This window comes from Vigna umbellata, chromosome 1 (assembly GCF_029865625.1).
Source record: "Vigna umbellata cultivar VRB3 chromosome 1, Vumbellata_1.0, whole genome shotgun sequence".
Lineage (NCBI taxonomy): Eukaryota > Viridiplantae > Streptophyta > Magnoliopsida > Fabales > Fabaceae > Vigna > Vigna umbellata.
In genome coordinates, this window is record NC_142165.1 from 64,405,798 (window position 1) to 64,429,239 (window position 23,442).

Genomic DNA, 23,442 nt, shown 5'->3' on the forward strand with positions numbered 1-23,442 from the left:
TTATGTTTTTTTTGTATTTTTATGAAGCAAACAGGAAAGGTTTTTAGCACAAGGACAATGCGTGCGATCACACATGTGCCTAATCCTTTAAAACATATTTTTGTAATTTTAATTTATCTTTTAATTTTGCGTAATGAGCACTAGGCTGATGCGTATGATCGCACGAGTACTCATACGGCTTTTTGCTTATTGTTTTATTTTTTGTTATATTTTTTATGAACAAATCCAACAAAATATAAGATGCAATATACAAGAGTGAAATTATCGCACATAGCCACGTATAAAACAATCAAGTAAAAGAAAGAAAAACATTAAAGAGCATAAAACAAAACAACCAATAAGCAAAGAGTGTAGAGATAAAAACCAGAGGTGTGGAAAGAAATGAAGCTCTTTGGTTTGGGCCAAAATCCCCTCTTTTTGACTTTGTGTCCGCCAGGGGTGTCAAGATGAAACTGGAAGTGCATTGAGTATCTGCTTGTCCGGCCCAATTCATTTTTTTTTATTTTTGTTTGCAGAAATGGATGGGCTTAAGCCCAAATGAAAGGAGGTGTACGGGTGAAAACCGGGGGTGCGTGAAGGAAACAATGTTTTTATTTATTTTATTTTATTTACTTTATTTTTGTTTTTTTGGTTTATTAGTGAGAGCTGCAGGCCCAAGGCCTTTATTTTTCGGTTCATGAGACCCTTAGGGTTTCCTCCCATTCTTACCAAAAGAAGCAAAGGTGTTCAAATGGCCACCGCACGCGACGCCACTGCCTCCGCCAAAACCGACTTCCGCCAGCTGCAGTCCGAGCCACCGCCGTTCACCGCTGGAGTCCTCGCTCCCTTTTTTCCTTCCCTTCGTGTGCGTGAGGCCGTCTCTGCCAAGCCGGCTGCCGCGAAGAGTTCTCTGCCTGATTTCTAATGTCGCCGGCAGTTCCCAGGAGTTTCCAAAGCCGCCACTGGCCGCAGCGTCAGATCTTGCTCCCACTCTGCTGTTGATGGTGATTTGGGAATGGGTTGGGTCGTTTCTGTATTTCTTGCAGGTTTGGTATGGTTCACGGTGGTCGGAGGTGAACGTTGAGGGTGGAGAGGATAATGATGAAGGGTGTTGAGATGGGGAATTTGGAGTGAAAAGGAAGTGTGGTTGATGGGTGGAGTTGAACTGGAAATTGAATTGGATGTTGACGAGTGAAAGGGAAATGCTGAGATTAGGAGGGTGGGTGTTTAGATTTTCAAGTTTTGATGTTGGGGAGATGAAGTGGAAGTTGGGTGGAAGGATGGTGATTGAAGATTGTGTGGTGGCCGTGAGGTCTGGATAAAATGATGATGGGTGTTGGTCCTGTTGAGATGAAAAATGAAGAAGAAAGGAATGAAGATAGGGTGAGGGAGTCAGGATGAAAGAAGAGTAAGATGATGGGTTTTCCCCGTAGCCGTGGGTGTCTTTGGGTTGTTGGGAATGGATGAAGATTGAAAGATTGGGTGATGAAGAATGGCAGTTTGGGATTAGGCCGTGGTCAGGATAAAGATGATGGATGTTGTTGGAGGTGAGGAATTGGGCTTTGCGGGGAAGAAATGGTTGGGATGGTTACAGGTGAGGAGCTGAGGAATTTCCCCTCCTCCTTCTGTGAGGTCTGCACCCATTAAATTGGCAGAAAGGAAGCCATTGTCGGCAGCTTTGATTGGTGGATAATCTGTCGGCAGCTTTGATTGGTGCATTGTGGGAAACAGCAGGTGGGAATTACGGACGAACGTTCATTTGAGACGAACGACCGTTATAAAACATTCTACCCTGTGTGGACGAACGCCTCAGACCGAACGCTCCCCACGAATAGAAATAGATCATCAAATCCGAACGTTCAATAAGGCCGAACGTTCAATACATCATCAAGTCGAACGTTCAACTGAGAATAAACTTCAAAAGGACCGAACGTTCACAAGCATCATCAAAACCGAACGTTCACATGACCGAACGCTTCAGACTGAATCCTGGACAAACGCTAGAAGAGGGAGAACGAGCGCTAGAAGAGGCGAAGTGATTAGGACGAACGGTAGAAAGGGTAATAGCTGGACGAGCGGATGACTAGGACGAGCGGTAGAAAGGGAAAATCATGTACGAGCGTTAGAGAATGGGAATGATGGACGAGCGGTAGATGAGTAGAAGAATCAGGACGAGCGGCAGAAAGGCGGGAGTGAAAAGGACGAGCGGTAGAACGGTTGAAAAGCTTGTGGACGACCAAACGGTTGAGGCTAAAAACGAACGTCCAAAATTACCGAGACGAACGTTTATTCAATAAAGAACGAACGTTCAACAGTAAAGCCGAACGTTCAACACAAAAGACCGAACGTTCTTCAACAACAAAGCAAGACCGAACGTTCAACAATAAACTCATCAAGCACGAACGTACAGACAATAAACTCATTAAGAACGAACGTTGAAAAACAAAAAGAACGAACGTTCAACAGTATAGACAGCAAGACCGAACGTTCAACAAACCTCAAGACCGAACGTTCGATAACATATAACATAAGACCGAACGTTGAACGCATCAAGAACGAACGTTCAACACATCAAGGGCGAACGTTCAGCACATCAAGGCCGAACGTTCGTGAGACTGATTAGCTGTTTTTTTTTTCATTTTTTATTTGTATATATATATTTTTTATTTTATTATTATTATTATTTTTTTTTTATTTTTATTTTTTCTATTTTTATGGGAAAATGCAATTTATTTGTCAATCCGGACGAAATTGGGTGTTCACAAATCCGGACGAAATTGGGTGTTGACATGTTGGAATACTCAACTATATGACTCATGGAGATTGCTATATACTATTAAATCACCAACAATTCTATTTAATTGTATATTCTCACAAAATATTTAAAGATTAGCTCATTTTTTTAGTAAACGAACCATTAAGAGTTCAAAATAGTTAAAATAGAATAAGGCAAAAAAATAATTATACGAAAAACATATTATAAGAAACAACAAAAAATGAAAAAGAGACACCTACAAGCAAGTTTAAAAAAAAAACAAAACAGAAAATGATACAAAATACATCCTTGCACATAGGCATACTTATCTACAATTTTGGAGTCCAAATTTTTTGTTGAATTTTTTGGAATTCTCTGAGCATTAAAAATACACCTATATTACTATTTTAAAAATATTTTAAAAATCAAAATCAGTATCAGATAATCCAAATTTTTACCTTTCGGTTTAATCTTCCAAACCCCACTACCACTATAGAATATGAAAGGAAAAAACCGAAAAAGCCTAAATTAAGAAACTCACCCGCACTCCTCATCACAAAAATTATTATTCTTGGTTGAAAAACCCTAGCTCGTTAGAAATTAAAAAGCTAGAAAAGTAGCTTAATTATTAATTAAGACTTAATTATGTTTTGAATCTCTATTAAATTTTTATGATAAATTAAAATCTCAAAATTTTAAAACTTTTCCATTGAATTCATGTAAATAAATGTTCCTGTTATTTTGCATTGTCATTCTATTTAAATATAAAAATTACAAAATTATAAAACTATAAAATTACAAAATTATAAGATATAAAGGGTAAATGTGACATCCCAAAAATACAGTTATAACTATAAATTTAGAAAAATCACATTTAATAATAATCTCAAACAGTTTTACACTAAAAGTTAAAGAAATGAGAAATTAACGATCGCTCAAGGACGAACGTCCTTGAGTACCAATCCAACATAACGGCGAAGGTGCTAAAGGTGCACGCCACACATCAGAGTTACAATTTAAAACCAACCGTACAGGAAACCTGACCGAACGGTTTACACAAGACAAAATACACTACTGGCCGAGCGGTCTCACTGCTCGATCTTCACTTCGACATCAACCAGGTTCTTTTCATTCAACGCATCTTCCAAACGCTCATCTCCCTCTGCTCACATCCACACGGATGATCATTGCAAAGACATGACGGACGTACAAGTACAATGGACAACACAAGGAAAACGAAAGGGTAAGCTTACGTAATTTAACTCATGCATCAACATACAATTTCAGGTAAACAATTCAACATACATGCATATCTCAACATACACATTCATTACATAACAACCCATTTAAACGTACTCACTAAATAAACTCGACACGACTGACTGTCCGGACTGTATGAACTCTGTGTAGCTTCGGTGTTCGTGCACCCGGGTGATGTAGTAACTGGAACTCTCATCAGCTGCCACCCGAGGTTAATCCTATCTGTCCAAAATCATCAGGACTAGGACCTCCTGCCATTCCCACACATGACGTACTGCCTCTACGTGAGGACGAGTACTCACGGAATATCAGGATGAACGACCGGCTAAGCTTACCACATTCATACTTTACAAATCTCAATAATCAAGTTCTGAGTCATTCCTCCTTGGAACGCTCTTTCATAAATCAATATTAATTTCATCTCATATACTGTTCATCATTCAGTTTTCATCATGTATTCGTATTTTCATTTCATCTCATAAACTGTTCATCATTCATTATTCATCATTCTTAAGAAAAACCATCAAAAACGAACGTCTTGTCCCCAATAAGTCCGAGGACGAATGCTGTGAAATGAGACCCAACAGGGACGCTCGTTCGAATCAAAGAACGAACGGTTTAAGTTCAGATTTTTCTAAATCTGGTACTGTTCATTGGACGAACGCTGTAGAAAATAATACGAGCGCTCAAAATAATGCCGAGCCCCATTTTGGGACGAACGCTCAACATAAGGTCCAGCCTCACTTTGAGCGAGCGCTCGTTATAAGAACGAGCCTCATTTAGGACGATCGCTCATTTCAAAAGTCGAGCGCCAATAGGACGAACGCTCATTTCAAAACGCAGAATTTTGGACGAACGCTCACATCAAAAGCGAGCGTCATGTTGGACGAATGCTCAGTGTAAGTACCAATTTGAGCGAGCGCTCGTTCTGAAACGAACACCAAACAGAACGAGCGTTCAATATAAGACTGAACGTCATTTAGAACGCGCGTTCGGTATAAGACCGAACACCAATTTGGACGAACGTACGGTATGAGACCGAACGTTTAATAACTCAGATTGGTAGGACTTGAAAAATAAATTAAGATACTTTTAAAGAGTATTTACGAACGGGAAAAATACACAGTTGCATATACACATACAATTTCAAAGAGATAGAAGTTTATGAAAATGTTAGCTTCAACAGTGTTTGACCGAACGCTCAAATAGAACATTTTAGAGTGAGGACGCTCGTCCTCAACTAAGGAAAACCGAACGGTCAATGACCGTTTAGTACGAACGTACAATTTCATGGGGAGTTCATTTTTCAGTTCCAGTTTATTTCTCATCACAGACTTTCATAGTTTCATTCATTCACACCAAAACATCTCATTCATATATCTCATTTCATCCAATATCTCATACATCATAAGTAGCTTAATCATGTTTCATTTCCATTCAATAAATAACGGTCGTCCACATAAATCAATCACAGCAACATCATAGAGTCACAATAACGAACGTTCATACCATTCATTCCATCATGCATTATTTCCATACAGTAAAATAACGAACGTTCACACACAGCATGCATCAAAAACAGTTAAATTAAGTAAGCTTCCCTTACCCGGAAATGAACGAACGTTCACAGGCGCACACAGACGCTCTCTACTCAAATCCTTATCACCAACGCTCGTTAATCCACTATATGAACGAACGCTCAGAAACCCACCTATATTTGGTCATATACTGTTAGGACGAACGTTCAGAATATTTAGAACGAACGCTACGGGACGAACGCATGAGCGAACGCTCGTCAGGCTAAAGAAAAGCGAGCGTTCAAATTAACGTGGACGAACGTTCAATTCGTCTCGTTTTGGACGAACGTCCAATTTGAAACCAAATTGGACGAACGCGATTCTGCAGATTCTGCAGAATCGCAGGTTTTCCAGAAAACCAGAAAACCTCCATTTTTAACTCTAAAGCTTTTAGATTTCTACAAAAACAGTAAGATTAACTGATCAAAACGAAAAATCTAGCACTGCTTACCTCTTGAAGACTTCCTTTGTGAATCTTGAACCTAGAAATTCAAGTGTCTGGATCTCCTTTCAAATTCCAAAGTTCTTCACTTCTTCTTTCCCAGCAACTTTGGACTTCACGTTTTTCACCAAATGCAGCAGCAAAACTCTCCCAGTGCAGAACCCCTCAACCCCTTTTTATTTCCCACGCTTGAATGGTGCCAGAAACATGTGAGAGGAGTCACGGACTTCTTTGCTCCCCACTTCCAAATAAAACCAAACGTCCGTGACTTCCTAATTACCTCCTAATTACTTCCCCTACCCCTTCTAGAATAATATTAAACTAAAAATAAATAAATAAAATTATACTAGGTCCTTACATTATCCCCAACAACAAAAATTTTCGTCCTCGAAAATTAGGACGGAGTCTCGAACAGATGGGGATACAAATCTTTCATAGCAGCTTCCACTTCCCAAGTAGAGTCGCCCGTCTTCTCGTCCCAGACGACTTTCACCAATCTGACTGCTTTCCTCTTGTAGTACTTGGTGTTGCTATCTTCAATGCGTACTGGCTGCATTTCTAATGTACGGTCTTGACGAAGACGAATATCTTCTAACTCCAACACGTGTGAAGGGTCGGATACGTATTTTCGGAGTTGAGAAACGTGAAAGACTGGATGCAAATTTGATAACTGAGGCGGCAAGGATAACTCGTATGCGACTGGTCCGATCTTCCTCAAGATCTGATAGGGTCCGATGAACTTGGGAGACAACTTTTTGGGTCGAATAGCTCTCCCAACTCCAGTGGTCGGATGCAGTCTAAGGAAAACGTGATCTCCAGCATCGAACTCCAATGGCCTTCTTCTTTTGTCAGCGTATGACTTCTGTCTGCTCCGAGATGCCTTCAGCCTTTCTTGGATCAATTTCACCTTCTTAGTCGTCTGCTGAATGAGCTCTGGTCCAGTTAAGACCCTTTCTCCTTCTTGAAACCAACACAATGGCGTTCGACACTTTCTCCCATACAGAGCTTCAAAGGGAGCCATTCCTATGCTGGCTTGGAAACTGTTGTTGTAGGTGAACTCCACTAAAGGCAAGACTTCATCCCAGACGCCCATATGATCCAGGACACACGTCCTCAGTAAGTCTTCAAGCGTCTGGATGGTTCTCTCGGACTGACCGTCTGTCTGAGGATGATAAGCCGAACTCATATGGAGTTTGCTACCGAGCTCGCTTTGTAACGACTGCCAAAATCGAGAGGTAAACCTTGTGTCTCGGTCTGAAACAATGCTAGACGGAACTCCATGTAGACGAACGATTTCCTTGATGTAAAGCTTAGCAAGATTCGCCATTGACATCTTCAGGTTGACCGCTAGAAAGTGAGCACTCTTCGTCAGACGATCCACAATTACCCATATGGAATCATGATTCCTGACCGTACGAGGTAAGTGAGTCACGAAGTCCATTGCAATGCCGTCCCACTTCCATTCTGGAATCTCTAACTGCTAAAGTAGACCGCCAGGCCTCTGATATTCAGCCTTGGCTCGTTGGCACGTTAAACAAGATGCCACAAAACGTGCAACATCACTCTTCATTCCTGGCCACCAGAACGACTTCCTGAGATCTTGATACATCTTAGTCATACCAGGGTGTATGCTAAGACGACTGTGGTGTCCTTCCTCAAGAATGATTCTTTTCAACTCGCCATCATTCGGAATGCACGTCCTATCCATGTAACGTAACATACCATCAGTTCCAGTGTTAAAATGTTTTGCTTGATCAGTACCGAGTGCACTTAAGATCTTCACCAGCTCTTCATCTTCTCGCTGCTTCACTCTGATCCGGTCGAATACGTCACTAGAGATTCTAAGAGTACAGCATTTGATAACATTCGGTTGCAAGTCAAACTGTAACCTTAGATCTCTAAAACTTTCTACCAAACTCAACTCTCGGACCATCATGGAGGAGACGTGAACCACCTTTCTACTTAAAGCATCTGCTACCACATTTGCTTTTCCCGGATGGTATAGTAGTTCAAAGTCGTAATCCTTCAAGAACTCCAACCAACGTCTCTGTCTCATATTCAGCTCCTTCTGATCAAACAGGTATTTGAGACTCTTGTGATCACTAAATACTTGAAATGTCGATCCATACAAGTAATGTCTCCAGATTTTCAAGGCAAAGACGACTGCTGCTAATTCCAGGTCATGAGTTGGGTAGTTTTTCTCATGAACCTTCAGTTGTCGAGAAGCATACGCAACCACCCTCTTTTCTTGCATGAGTACACAGCCCAAACCCTGATGAGACGCGTCACAATATACCACGAACGGTTTGGACGTGTCAGGAATGATTAATACTGGGGCGCTCGTTAACTTCTCCTTCAATGCTTGGAAACTTGCTTCACACCGATTGGTCCAAGCGAACGGTTGATCCTTTCTAGTCAACTGAGTCAGCGGAGCCACTATCTTGGAAAATCCTTCAATGAACCGTCTGTAGTAGCCTGCAAGTCCCACAAAGCTGCGAACTTCAGTTACCGAACGTGGACTCTCCCATTCCAACACTGCTCGTACTTTAGCCGGATCCACTGAGATTCCTTCAGCTGAAACCACATGTCCCAAGAATGGCACTTCCTTCATCCAAAATTCACATTTAGAGAACTTGGCGTACAACTCCTTTTCTCTTAAGATGCCTAGAACAACCCTCAAGTGGTCTTCATGCTCTTCATAGCTCTTGGAGTAGACAAGAATGTCATCAATGAAGACGACCACGAACTTGTCTAGATACGGTCTGAAGATACGATTCATGTAGTCCATAAATATTGCTGGGGCGTTTGTCACACCAAATGGCATCACTACATACTCGTAGTGTCCATAACGAGATCGGAAGGCTGTCTTCTGGATGTCTTCTTCCTTCACCCGAATCTGATGATATCCCGACCGTAAATCAATCTTTGAAAATATGACCGCGCCATGTAATTGATCTAGCAGGTCGTCTATCCGAGGCAAAGGGTACTTGTTCTTGATAGTCAGTTTGTTTAACTGCCTATAATCAATGCAGAGACGAGAGCTACCATCCTTCTTCTTCACTAAGAGTACCGGCGCTCCCCAAGGTGATGCGCTTGGTCTGATAAACTGCTTATCCATTAACTCTTCAATCTGCTCCTTGAGTTCAGCTAACTCTGCTGACGACATCCGATAGGGTGCAATAGAGATGGGTCCAGCATTCGATACTAGGTCGATAGTAAATTCTACCTCGCGTGGTGGAGGTAGTCCAGGAACTTCATCAGGAAATACATCAGGAAATTCATCCACGACTGATCGTCCTCCATTCAGCTTATCGGATGATTGTTCATAACTTGATCCCTGAACCCGTTCGGCCGAATGCGTCATGATCAGAAAGCAACTGGCGCCATCCACAATGTCTTCTTTTAGCTGACCGAGCGTCACAGATAGCTCTACTTCATACTCGTCTGGAAACACCAATTCCTTTGCACCACAGTCAATGAGAATGCGGTTGGCAGCCAGCCAATCCATTCCTAGAATCACTTCTAAATCTTTTAAGGGTAGACAGATGAGATTCACCTTGTAATTACGCCCTTCAACCTCTATAGGACATTTAACACATACAGTAGACGTCCTAACCTCACCAGCCGCTGGGGTTGATACTACCAAGTCGAACTGCATTTCGCGTTCGGTTATACCCAATTTCTCGACGCACGCCTTCGAGATGAAGGAGTGTGTCGCCCCCGAATCATACAACACACAACAAGGCTTCCCAAACAATAAACATGTACTGGTGATGAGCGTACCTGAACTGGCAGCTTCGGCGCCTGTTATCGCATAAACTCGACCAACAGCTTGTGCTCTTCCACCCCGATCCTGTTGCATCCTCCCGGCATTTGGCGGCCTCATTACAGCTCGCCCGCCCATATTACACTCGTGCTCCAGGTGACCGTTTCTTCTACAGCGAGTGCAGTATTTTACTCCCTCCAACAGAGGACACGACGATCTGTAGTGTGGTCCTCCACACTTAAAACATCTGACTGATCCCTGCTGTCCAGACTGTCCGGCAACAACCATAGCCTGAGAATTAGATGGTTGTGCTGGACGAGCATACGGCATCCTGTTCCGATTCATATTCGGCCTGGTCATGATCGGCCCTCTTGTTGGTTGTTGCTGCTTCTTCAGTCGTTCTGCTTCAGCCACATTTTTCTCTAACACTTTTGCTCTCTCAATCATGGCAGGAAAAGACTTAATGCAAAGGCTGGATATCAGTACCTTCAGATCACTTCTCAGCCCATTTTCAAACTTCCTGCATTGCCATACTTCACTGGTCGCCATGGTATTAAAACGAACCAGATGTTTAAACCTGTTGGCGTACTCAGAAACAGACATACTACCTTGTACCAACTGGAGAAATTCCACTTCTTTGCCGAAACGAACACTATCCGGGAAATACTCTTCATAAAATTTTTCCTTGAAGACTTCCCAGGAAATAGGGCTATGAGAGTCTGTCAGTAACATCTTCGCACTCGACCACCAATGACTGGCCTCTCCAGTCAACAAATACTCAGTGAATGCCAGCCTTCGATCGTTCGGACATTCCTTGACGTCGTAGAGACGCTCCATATCCTGCAGCCACTGATCTGCCCCGTCAGGAGGACACTTTCCATCAAACTTCGCTGGACGATGCTGTAAAAAGTTCTCCAAACTCCACTCGGTCTGATGAGTAGTGTTTGAAGCAGATGCTCCCGGTGTACCCCTGGTAGCTGCAAGAATCTCCATAAGCTGTCTCTGAGTCACTTCAGAATTTGCACGAGCGGCCTCCAAACTCTGTAAGGCAGCCGCATTTTGCTGCGTCAAAACAGCGTTCTGCTCTTGTAACCTTTCAATTACTGATTCCAACAATCTGGTGTTGTTGGGCACATCATTTTCATTGGTCTGCGGTGGAGGAGGAGAAAGTCTAGGTGCCATTTGTTCTCTGAGAAACAGAGAAAACGATCATTAATTAAGTTCAAGGAGTCTAAAATACTCAATAAAGAACGTTGAGCACACAACAAAACAAGCATGGTGTACTCACAACCTACAATGTCCTTAAAAGAACAAAACTGCTCTGATACCACTAATGTGACATCCCAAAAATACAGTTATAACTATAAATTTAGAAAAATCACATTTAATAATAATCTCAAACAGTTTTACACTAAAAGTTAAAGAAATGAGAAATTAACGATCGCTCAAGGACGAACGTCCTTGAGTACCAATCCAACATAACGGCGAAGGTGCTAAAGGTGCACGCCACACATCAGAGTTACAATTTAAAACCAACCGTACAGGAAACCTGACCGAACGGTTTACACAAGACAAAATACACTACTGGCCGAGCGGTCTCACTGCTCGATCTTCACTTCGACATCAACCAGGTTCTTTTCATTCAACGCATCTTCCAAACGCTCATCTCCCTCTGCTCACATCCACACGGATGATCATTGCAAAGACATGACGGACGTACAAGTACAATGGACAACACAAGGAAAACGAAAGGGTAAGCTTACGTAATTTAACTCATGCATCAACATACAATTTCAGGTAAACAATTCAACATACATGCATATCTCAACATACACATTCATTACATAACAACCCATTTAAACGTACTCACTAAATAAACTCGACACGACTGACTGTCCGGACTGTATGAACTCTGTGTAGCTTCGGTGTTCGTGCACCCGGGTGATGTAGTAACTGGAACTCTCATCAGCTGCCACCCGAGGTTAATCCTATCTGTCCAAAATCATCAGGACTAGGACCTCCTGCCATTCCCACACATGACGTACTGCCTCTACGTGAGGACGAGTACTCACGGAATATCAGGATGAACGACCGGCTAAGCTTACCACATTCATACTTTACAAATCTCAATAATCAAGTTCTGAGTCATTCCTCCTTGGAACGCTCTTTCATAAATCAATATTAATTTCATCTCATATACTGTTCATCATTCAGTTTTCATCATGTATTCGTATTTTCATTTCATCTCATAAACTGTTCATCATTCATTATTCATCATTCTTAAGAAAAACCATCAAAAACGAACGTCTTGTCCCCAATAAGTCCGAGGACGAATGCTGTGAAATGAGACCCAACAGGGACGCTCGTTCGAATCAAAGAACGAACGGTTTAAGTTCAGATTTTTCTAAATCTGGTACTGTTCATTGGACGAACGCTGTAGAAAATAATACGAGCGCTCAAAATAATGCCGAGCCCCATTTTGGGACGAACGCTCAACATAAGGTCGAGCCTCACTTTGAGCGAGCGCTCGTTATAAGAACGAGCCTCATTTAGGACGATCGCTCATTTCAAAAGTCGAGCGCCAATAGGACGAACGCTCATTTCAAAACGCAGAATTTTGGACGAACGCTCACATCAAAAGCGAGCGTCATGTTGGACGAATGCTCAGTGTAAGTACCAATTTGAGCGAGCGCTCGTTCTGAAACGAACACCAAACAGAACGAGCGTTCAATATAAGACTGAACGTCATTTAGAACGCGCGTTCGGTATAAGACCGAACACCAATTTGGACGAACGTACGGTATGAGACCGAACGTTTAATAACTCAGATTGGTAGGACTTGAAAAATAAATTAAGATACTTTTAAAGAGTATTTACGAACGGGAAAAATACACAGTTGCATATACACATACAATTTCAAAGAGATAGAAGTTTATGAAAATGTTAGCTTCAACAGTGTTTGACCGAACGCTCAAATAGAACATTTTAGAGTGAGGACGCTCGTCCTCAACTAAGGAAAACCGAACGGTCAATGACCGTTTAGTACGAACGTACAATTTCATGGGGAGTTCATTTTTCAGTTCCAGTTTATTTCTCATCACAGACTTTCATAGTTTCATTCATTCACACCAAAACATCTCATTCATATATCTCATTTCATCCAATATCTCATACATCATAAGTAGCTTAATCATGTTTCATTTCCATTCAATAAATAACGGTCGTCCACATAAATCAATCACAGCAACATCATAGAGTCACAATAACGAACGTTCATACCATTCATTCCATCATGCATTATTTCCATACAGTAAAATAACGAACGTTCACACACAGCATGCATCAAAAACAGTTAAATTAAGTAAGCTTCCCTTACCCGGAAATGAACGAACGTTCACAGGCGCACACAGACGCTCTCTACTCAAATCCTTATCACCAACGCTCGTTAATCCACTATATGAACGAACGCTCAGAAACCCACCTATATTTGGTCATATACTGTTAGGACGAACGTTCAGAATATTTAGAACGAACGCTACGGGACGAACGCATGAGCGAACGCTCGTCAGGCTAAAGAAAAGCGAGCGTTCAAATTAACGTGGACGAACGTTCAATTCGTCTCGTTTTGGACGAACGTCCAATTTGAAACCAAATTGGACGAACGCGATTCTGCAGATTCTGCAGAATCGCAGGTTTTCCAGAAAACCAGAAAACCTCCATTTTTAACTCTAAAGCTTTTAGATTTCTACAAAAACAGTAAGATTAACTGATCAAAACGAAAAATCTAGCACTGCTTACCTCTTGAAGACTTCCTTTGTGAATCTTGAACCTAGAAATTCAAGTGTCTGGATCTCCTTTCAAATTCCAAAGTTCTTCACTTCTTCTTTCCCAGCAACTTTGGACTTCACGTTTTTCACCAAATGCAGCAGCAAAACTCTCCCAGTGCAGAACCCCTCAACCCCTTTTTATTTCCCACGCTTGAATGGTGCCAGAAACATGTGAGAGGAGTCACGGACTTCTTTGCTCCCCACTTCCAAATAAAACCAAACGTCCGTGACTTCCTAATTACCTCCTAATTACTTCCCCTACCCCTTCTAGAATAATATTAAACTAAAAATAAATAAATAAAATTATACTAGGTCCTTACAGTAAACACCTAGAAAATAGAGTATTAGAGTTGATAGGTGTTTTAAAATAATGAGACATAGTATTTTAATATTGTAAAACTATAAAATTAAAAAATTATAAGATATAAAGGGTAAACACCTAGAAAATAGAGTATTAGAGTTAATAGCTGTTTTAAAATAATGAGACATAGTATTTCAGTATTAAAATAATTCAATAATATAAGTATAATTTCTTAAACACTTCTCAATATTTAAAACACTCGCTATCTCTCTAAAACTCTGAGTTCTTTCTCCTTTCTTTCTACAAATTTTGACACCTGAGACATCTATTTGACCATCAGGAGTTGCCTAGAAGATCACAGTGAGTCCTCCATTCTTTACCGATCGATTTTGCTTACAAAGTAAGTAAGTTTATGCTCTTTTTTCTTTAATTCTTAGTTTAAGACACATACATATAATTCCTTACATGTGTTACTTGATCTCTTTTTCTGGCTTCTTATCAATTAGTGGTCCTTACTCCGATCACAACTCTCTGATTAGAGTTTCTTGAGATAAGACATGAGTAGTACACTACATAAAATCATGATAGCTTTTTCAATCAGGTAAAAGAAGCTAGTGACTATCTTTAATTTGAATTATGAAGCATGAATCGATGGTTGTTAATATTTAAAATTAAGTATGTTGATTTAGTTATATAGTTTTAATTGTGTTCTGACGAGTGTGCTTAGTTAATTTAAATTATAATTTTTTTTGTTTTAATATTTTATAATTTTAATTTAATTTAGAAACATTTTTCATTAAATACAGTGAATTTCTTAGAAAAATACTGTCAACATGAACTGTGAGAACCTGATAATTAACACACTTAAATCCATCCTCTGATCACTGTTTTAATTCACCTTGCCACGTCAAAATTCCACTCACTTCAACACTGCATGCGCCTGCCATGTGTCACTGTTGGAGCATTCTGAGAATGGTTAGTGGGAGACAAGTGGCGTGTGGAGGTTGGGGAGTTTGTTCTGCGTGGGAAGAGAAAAATAATTCTGAAAAAACTCTCCCTCTTCCTTCTGCATGCTTCATCTTCTTCTCAGAATTCTGCATTCAAACTCTCTGCCCTCTCTCTAAACCATCTCCATCTTCTCTCTAAGATAACTCACTATCAATCCCTCTGATCTCATTTCAGACACAGTAGAAAATTTCCCTGCACCGTGAGCACCATTCAGATCCGAACAGAACTGAGAACTGAACTGGTAAGTTCTCGTTTCTGCACAATTTTCCATTTAGTTCATGCGAACCAAAATTCTGGTTGCATGCAGGATTAGAAGTCTGATCTGTTATGATTTTTGGTGTATTAGATTTAGTGGAAGTGGTTGAGTGAATTTCTGGATAGGAAGCCGTGAGTGGTCGAGATATATTCTAAGCATTTGGAAGTGCAGTGTTAGACCAGGTAAGGGAAGCTTTAGTAATTTAATTTAATATATGTTTGATCTTGTGACATCCCAAAAATACAGTAAAAACCATATAATTAGAAAATCACCGTTAATAATAAAACAGTACAGTTTTCCAACTAAAAAGTTAAAACCAAACGAACGCTCAAGGACGAACGTCCTTGAATACAGTCTTAAAAAAAAAAAAAATAACGAACGCGCAAAACCGCACGTCCATACAATAGTCACGAATTACAATCGAACGTAAAAATTAAAACCTGACCGAACGGCTCACACCGGAAAACACCGAACGGTCATACATGATAGAATTAAAGGATTGGCCGAACGTCTCACTGCTCAGTCTTCACTTCAACTTCAACCAAATTTTCTTCGTTCAGAACATCCTCCAAATGCTCGTCTCCCTCTGCTCACATCCACACGGATGATCATTGCAATGACAGGACGGACGTACAAGGACAAAGGACAACACAAGGAAAACGAAAGGGTAAGCTTACGTAATTTAACTCATGCATCAACATGCAATTTCAGGTAAACAATTCAACATACATGCATATCTCAACATACACATTCATTACATAACAACCCACTTTAACGTATTCACAAATTAAAACTCAACACGACTGACTGTCCGGACTGTATGAACTCTGTGTAGCTTCGGTGTTCGTGCACCCGGGTGATGTAGTAACTGGAACTCTCATCAGCTGCCACCCGAGGTTAATCCTATCTGTCCAAATAATCACCAGGACTAGGACCTCCTACCGTTCCCACACATGACGTACCCCCTCTACGTGAGGACGAGTACTCACGGAACATCAGGATGAACAACCGGCTAAGCTTACCACATTCATACATTACAAATCTTAATAATCAAGTTCTGAGTCGTTCCTCCCCGGAACGCTCTTTCAAAAGTCACAACTTTCCATTCATCTCATATACTCTTCATCATTTACTATTCATTATTTACCATTCATCATTTACTGTTCATCAAGTACTATTCATTAATACATAATCCTTTTCCACTATTCATAAGAAAACCACCAAGACCGAACGTTCTGTCCCCAAAGACCGAGGACGAACGCTATAAATGAGACCCAAAAGGACGCTCGTTCGAATCAAAGAACGAACGGTTTAAGTTCAGAAATTTCCAAATCTGGTACTGTTCATTGGACGAACGCTATTTGGTGGGAAAAGAGAACGACAGCTCAAAATAATACCGAGCACTATTAGGACGAGCGTTCAGTATAAACCGAACACCCTTTAGGACGAACGCTCAAGCAAAACCGAGACCATTAGGACGAACGCGCAGTTCAAAACCGAGCTCACTTTTGGACGAACGCTCAGTGTGAGACCGAGCACCATTTTGAACGAACGCTCAATTCAAAACCGAGCGCCATATTGGACGAACGCTCAATTCAAAACCGAGCTCCATTTTGGACGAACGCTCAATTCAGAGCACTATTTTGACGAACGCTCAATTCAAAACCCAGCTCCATTTTGGACGAACGCTCAATTCGGAGCACTATTTGAACGAACGCTCAATTCAAAACCGAGCGCTGGACGAACGCTCAGTGTGAGACCGAGCACCAATTAGAACGAGCGTTCGGTTTAAGACCGAACTCTCCTAAGTACGAACGTCAGGTGTGAGACCGAACGTTAATAATCTTAAAATAATAGATTTCAAGAAATAATTCTAAGGGCTTTTACGACAGTGTTTACGAACGGGAAATATACTATTTCAAATGATTGAATATATGTAAATATGAAAGAATAGAGTTTATCAAAGACTCCCAGATATCACAGTGCTTGGCCGAACGCTCAAGCAAGGCATTGGAACATGAGGACGTTCGTCCTCAATGAGGAAAAACCGAACGGTCAAGGACCGTTCAGTACGAACGTACAGTATTTCATGGGAAGTTCATTTCTCATCAAAATCACATAATTGCATTCTTCATATCAACTCAAAATTTCAGATTTCATATATCTCATTTCATCCAACATCTCATGCGTCATACGTAACTTAGTCATGTATCATTTTCATCATTAATAGAGAATCCAATCAAAAACGAACGTTCATGCAGTTTAGTAAATCAAATATCATGCATTTTACTCATACCATCAAATAACGGGCGTTCATACAATTCATACATATCATACATCATGCATAAATTTCGTGCAGTAAATTGACGAACGTTCATACAAAGCACACCACATGAATTAAATTAAATAAGCTTCCCCTTACTTGGAAAATGAACGAACGTCCACAGATGCGCAAATTACAATTCTCCACTACAATTTCTCCTACTGCCAACGCTTGTTATCCACACAGCTTCACTAACCGAACGTTCTTCTCTGGAAGTCCTTGACGCTGAGCGTCCTTCAATGGTGCAGGAAATGCTAAACGGAGGAGGATAACGGTGGTTCTTAGAGAGAAGGTGCAGAGAAAAAATGAAGAGAGAAGGAGGAGAGACTTGGATGCTTAGGAATGAAAAAATGGTGTGCGTGCAGAGGGTGGAGAATATTTCAGAAATTCTCAGATTCGTTTTCCACTCTCATCCAGCGCACTTCTCCACTCAGCCAACGCACATTCCCACTCAGCCACACTGGACGCACGTTCTGCACTCCAGATTCCCAACAGTCCATGCTGGACGTCCATTCAGCGGTCGCCACGTGGTTTCCACTTCCGTTTCCTGACTCAGCTCCACGTGCAACAGCTGGCGCTCGTTAGTGGTTGTCGGGCGCTCCTGTCGTCCAAGTGCGTCGCTGAGGTGGCGCGCTCACCAACTGCCACGTTTTTTTTTTTTTTTTTTTTTTTTTTTTTTTTTTTTTTTTTTTTTTTTTTCCAAGGCCTGACATTCTCCCCAACTACAAAAATTTTCGTCCTCGAAAATTAAGACGTACTCTCAAACAGATGGGGATACAAATCCTTCATGGCATCTTCTACTTCCCAAGTAGAGTCGCCCGTCTTCTCGTCCCAGACGACTTTCACCAATCTGACTGCTTTCCTCTTGTAGTACTTGGTGTTGCTATCTTCAATGCGTACCGGCTTCATCTCCAGTGTGCGATCTTGACGAAGACGAATATCTTCTAACTCCAATATGTGAGAAGGGTCGGCTACGTACTTCCGGAGTTGAGAAACATGAAAGACTGGATGCAAGTTGGATAACTGAGGCGGCAAGGATAACTCGTATGCGACTGGTCCGATCTTCCTCAAGATCTGATAAGGTCCAATGTACTTGGGAGACAACTTCTTGGGTCGAATGGCTCTCCCCACTCCAGTAGTCGGATGCAGTCTAAGAAAGACGTGATCTCCAGCATCGAACTCCAATGGCCTTCTTCTTTTGTCAGCGTATGACTTCTGTCTGCTCCGAGATGCCTTCAGCCTTTCTTGGATCAATTTCACCTTCTCAGTCGTCTGCTGAATGAGCTCTGGTCCAGTTAAGACCTTTTCTCCCTCTTGAAACCAACACAATGGCGTTCGACACTTTCTCCCATACAAAGCTTCAAAGGGAGCCATTCCTATGCTGGCTTGGAAACTGTTGTTGTAGGTGAACTCTACCAAAGGTAAGACTTCATCCCAAACGCCCATGTGATCTAGGACGCACGTCCTAAGCAAGTCTTCGAGTGTCTGAATGGTTCTCTCGGACTGACCGTCCGTCTGAGGATGATAAGCCGAACTCATATGGAGTTTGCTACCGAGCTCGCTTTGCAACGACTGCCAAAATCGAGAGGTAAACCTTGTGTCTCGGTCTGAAACAATGCTAGACGGAACTCCATGTAGACGAACGATTTCCTTGATGTAAAGCTTAGCAAGGTTCGTCATTGACATCTTCAGGTTGACTGCTAGGAAGTGAGCGCTCTTCGTCAGTCGATCAACAATTACCCATATGGAGTCGTGATTCCTGACCGTACGAGGTAAGTGAGTCACGAAGTCCATCGCAATGCCGTCCCACTTCCATTCCGGAATCTCTAACTGTTGCAGTAGTCCGCCCGGTCTTTGATGTTCAGCCTTAGCACGTTGACAGGTTAGACATGATGCCACAAAACGTGCGACGTCATTCTTCATCCCTGGCCACCAGAACGATTGCTTGAGATCGTGGTACATCTTAGTCATGCCTGGATGCATGCTAAGACGGCTGTGATGTCCTTCAGCTAAGATGATCCGCTTCAAATCTCCATCATTCGGAACGCACGTCCTACCCATATAACGTAATAGGCCGTCCGTCCCAGCGTTGAACTCCTTTGCCTGATCTGTGCCGAGCGCGCCTCTTATCTTCATTAGTTCTTCATCGTCAAACTGCTTCCTTCTTATCCGCTCAAAAACGTCACTGGATAATCTAAGGTTGCAGCATTTGATGCTGTCCGGCTCTAAGTTAAACTGCAACCTTAAGTCCCTAAAGCTTTCCACTAAGCTTATCTCACGCACCATCATGGACGAGACATGCACCACCTTCCTGCTCAATGTGTCCGCCACAACGTTCGCTTTACCAGGATGATAAAGCAACTCGAAGTCGTAATCCTTTAGGAATTCCAGCCACCTCCGCTGCCTCATATTCAACTCCTTTTGATCAAAGAGGTACTTGAGACTCTTATGATCACTAAAGACTTGGAAAACGGATCCATACAAGTAATGTCTCCAAATCTTCAAGGCAAAGACAACCGCTGCTAATTCCAGGTCGTGCGTCGGATAGTTCTTCTCGTGAACTTTCAATTGTCGAGAAGCATACGCTACTGCCCGCCTCTCTTGCATGAGTACACAACCCAAACCCTGATGAGAAGCGTCACAATATACTTCGAACGGTTTGGACGTGTCAGGAATGACTAATACTGGGGCGCTCGTTAACTTCTCCTTCAATGCTTGAAAACTCGCTTCACACCGATCGGTCCAAGCGAACGGTTGATCCTTTCTAGTCAACTGAGTCAGCGGAGCCACTATCTTGGAAAATCCTTCAATGAACCGTCTGTAGTAACCCGCGAGTCCTACAAAACTGCGAACTTCAGTAACCGAACGTGGACTTTCCCATTCCAGTACTGCTCGTACTTTGGCCGGATCCACTGAGATTCCTCCAGCTGAAACCACGTGCCCCAAGAATTGCACTTCCTTCATCCAAAATTCACATTTTGAGAACTTGGCGTACAGCTCTTTCTCTCTTAATATGCCTAGAACGATCCTCAAGTGATCCTCATGCTCTTCATAGCTCTTGGAGTAGACAAGAATATCATCAATGAAGACTACTACGAATTTGTCTAGGTATGGTCTGAAGATACGATTCATGTAGTCCATGAAAACTGCTGGTGCATTTGTTACACCGAACGGCATTACTACATATTCGTAGTGTCCATAACGAGACCTGAAAGCTGTTTTCTGGATGTCTTCTTCCTTTACCCGAATTTGATGATATCCCGATCGCAAATCAATCTTGGAAAATACGGTCGCACCATGTAACTGATCCAGTAGGTCATCAATCCTAGGTAGCGGATACTTGTTCTTGATGGTTAGCTTGTTCAGTTGCCTGTAATCAATGCAAAGACGAGAGCTGCCATCCTTCTTTTTCACTAAGAGTACCGGCGCTCCCCAAGGTGATACGCTTGGTCTGATAAACTGCTTATCCATTAACTCTTCAATCTGTTCCTTGAGTTCAGCTAACTCTGCTGGCGACATCCGATAGGGTGCAATAGAGATAGGTCCAGCATTCGACACTAGGTCGATAGTAAATTCCACCTCGCGTGGGGGAGGTAATCCAGGCACTTCATCAGGAAATACATCAGGGAATTCATCCACGACGGATCGTCCTCCATTCAGTTTATTGGACGATCGCTCATGATTCAAATCTTCAAATCGTTCGTCCGAATGCGTCATGATCAGAAAGCAACTGGCGCCATCCACGATGTCTTCTTTCAGTTGACCGAGCGTCACTGATAGATCCACTTCATACTCGTCCGGAAACACCAATTCCTTTGCACCACAATCTATGAGAATGCGGTTGGTAGTCAACCAATCCATTCCTAAGATTACTTCTAGATCTTTCAAGGGTAGACAGATGAGATTCACCTTATAATTACGCCCCTCAACCTCTATAGGACATTTAACACATACAGTAGACGTCCTAACCTCACCTGCCGCTGGAGTTGATACTACCAAGTCGAACTGCATTTCGCGTTCGACTAATCCCAATTTCTCAACGCACGCCTTCGAAATGAAGGAGTGTGTTGCCCCCGAATCATACAACACACAAACAGGCATTCCATGTAATAAGCAAGTACCGGTGACGAGCGTACCTGAACTGGCAGCTTCAGCGCCTGTTATTGCATAGACTCGACCAACAGCTTGTGCTCGTCCACCCCTTCCTTGTTGCATCCTCCCAGTATTTGGCGGCCTCATTGCCACTCGTCCGCCCATATTACAATCGCGCTCTAGATGTCCGTTCTTCCCACAGCGAATGCATATCTTTACCCCCAACAACTGGGGACACGAAGATCGGTAGTGTGGTCCTCCACACTGAAAACACCTGACTGTTCCTTGCTGCCCAGACTGTCCGGCAACAACCATAGCTTGAGAATTCGATGGTTGTGCTGGTCGAGCGTACGGCATCCTGCCCCGATTCAGATTAGGTCTGGACATGACTGGTCTCCTAGCTATTTGCTGCTGCTTCTTCTGTCGTTCTGCTTCGGCCACATTCCTCTCCAACACTTTGGCCCTCTCAACCAAGGCAGGAAACGACTTAATACAAAGGCTGGATATCAGTACCTTCAGATCGCTCCTCAGTCCATTCTCAAACTTCCGACACTGCCATTCCTCATTGGTAGCCATAGTATTAAAACGAACCAGATGCTTGAACTTGTTGGTGTACTCAGAAACGGACATACCACCTTGCACCAACTGAAGAAATTCTACTTCCTTGGCGAAACGAACGCTGTCAGGAAAATATTCCTCATAAAACTTAGCCCTGAAGACTTCCCAGGAAATGGGACTATGAACGTCTGTCAGTAACATCTTTGCACTTGACCACCAATGACTGGCCTCTCCAGTCAACAGATACTCAGTGAAAGCCAACCTACGGTCGTCTGGACATCCCTTGGCGTCGTAAATCCGTTCCATGTCACGTAGCCACTGGTCTGCCTCGTCAGGAAGGCACTTCCCATCAAACTTGGCCGGACGATGCTGCAAGAAATTTTCCAAACTCCACTCGGTCTGAGGATTAGCGTTTGAAGCAGACGCCCCAGGCGTACCCCTCGTGGTCGTAATGATCTCCATCAACTGTCTCTGGGTCGCTTCAGAATTTGCACGAGCGGCCTCCAAACTCTGTAAGGCAGCTGCATGTTGCTGCATCAAAACATCGTTCTGCTCTTGTAGCCTTTCGATCACTGATTCCAACAACCTGGTGTTGTTGGGCGCATCATGTTCATTGGTCTGTGGTGGAGGAGGAGGGGGAAGTCTGGGTGCCATTGATTCTCTGAGAAACAGAGAAAACGGTCATTAATTAAATTCAAAGAGTCTAAAACACTCAATAAAGAACGTTGAGCACACAGCAAAACAAGCATGGTGTACTCACAACCTACAATGTCCTTAAAAGAACAAAACTGCTCTGATACCACTAATGTGACATCCCAAAAATACAGTAAAAACCATAAAATTAGAAAATCACCGTTAATAATAAAACAGTACAGTTTTCCAACTAAAAAGTTAAAACCAAACGAACGCTCAAGGACGAACGTCCTTGAATACAGTCTTAAAAAAAAAAATAAATAACGAACGCGCAAAACCGCACGTCCATACAATAGTCACGAATTACAATCGAACGTAAAAATTAAAACCTGACCGAACGGTTCACACCGGAAAACACCGAACGGTCATACATGATAGAATTAAAGGATTGGCCGAACGTCTCACTGCTCAGTCTTCACTTCAACTTCAACCAAATTTTCTTCGTTCAGAACATCCTCCAAATGCTCGTCTCCCTCTGCTCACATCCACACGGATGATCATTGCAATGACAGGACGGACGTACAAGGACAAAGGACAACACAAGGAAAACGAAAGGGTAAGCTTACGTAATTTAACTCATGCATCAACATGCAATTTCAGGTAAA

The 23,442-nt window shown here is 42.3% G+C and overlaps 2 protein-coding genes and 1 long non-coding RNA gene across 4 annotated transcripts; all 3 read right to left on the reverse strand.

Annotated features, from left to right (window-relative positions):
* Positions 1-3,696: 3,696 nt before the first annotated feature.
* LOC148206041 (uncharacterized) lies at positions 3,697-11,128 on the reverse strand. The gene is made up of 2 exons (XM_088104057.1): positions 9,797-11,128; positions 3,697-3,896 (listed from the first exon to the last, which is right to left on the reverse strand). The coding sequence occupies exons 1-2, from the start codon at positions 10,959-10,961 to the stop codon at positions 3,823-3,825; spliced, it is 1,239 nt and encodes a 412-aa protein (XP_087960183.1). The 5' UTR covers positions 10,962-11,128; the 3' UTR covers positions 3,697-3,822.
* Position 11,129: 1 nt separating this feature from the next.
* On the reverse strand, positions 11,130-22,798 carry LOC148206042 (uncharacterized). Of its 2 annotated transcripts, XR_015783424.1 has the most exons (3): positions 13,578-13,893; positions 13,156-13,260; positions 11,353-11,451 (listed from the first exon to the last, which is right to left on the reverse strand). XR_015783424.1 is itself a non-coding variant. In XM_088104056.1 (2 exons), the coding sequence occupies exons 1-2, from the start codon at positions 22,796-22,798 to the stop codon at positions 11,378-11,380; spliced, it is 1,242 nt and encodes a 413-aa protein (XP_087960182.1). In that variant the 3' UTR covers positions 11,130-11,377. The 2 variants fall into 2 exon arrangements, 1 of the variants encoding a protein (XP_087960182.1); XM_088104056.1 differs by lacking the exons at positions 13,156-13,260; positions 13,578-13,893 and adding an exon at positions 21,631-22,798 and having other exon boundaries at positions 11,130-11,451.
* LOC148206043 (uncharacterized) lies at positions 15,413-17,819 on the reverse strand. The gene is made up of 2 exons (XR_015786896.1): positions 17,594-17,819; positions 15,413-15,757 (listed from the first exon to the last, which is right to left on the reverse strand). It is a non-coding gene; the product is annotated as an uncharacterized LOC148206043 (long non-coding RNA).
* Positions 22,799-23,442: the final 644 nt, after the last annotated feature.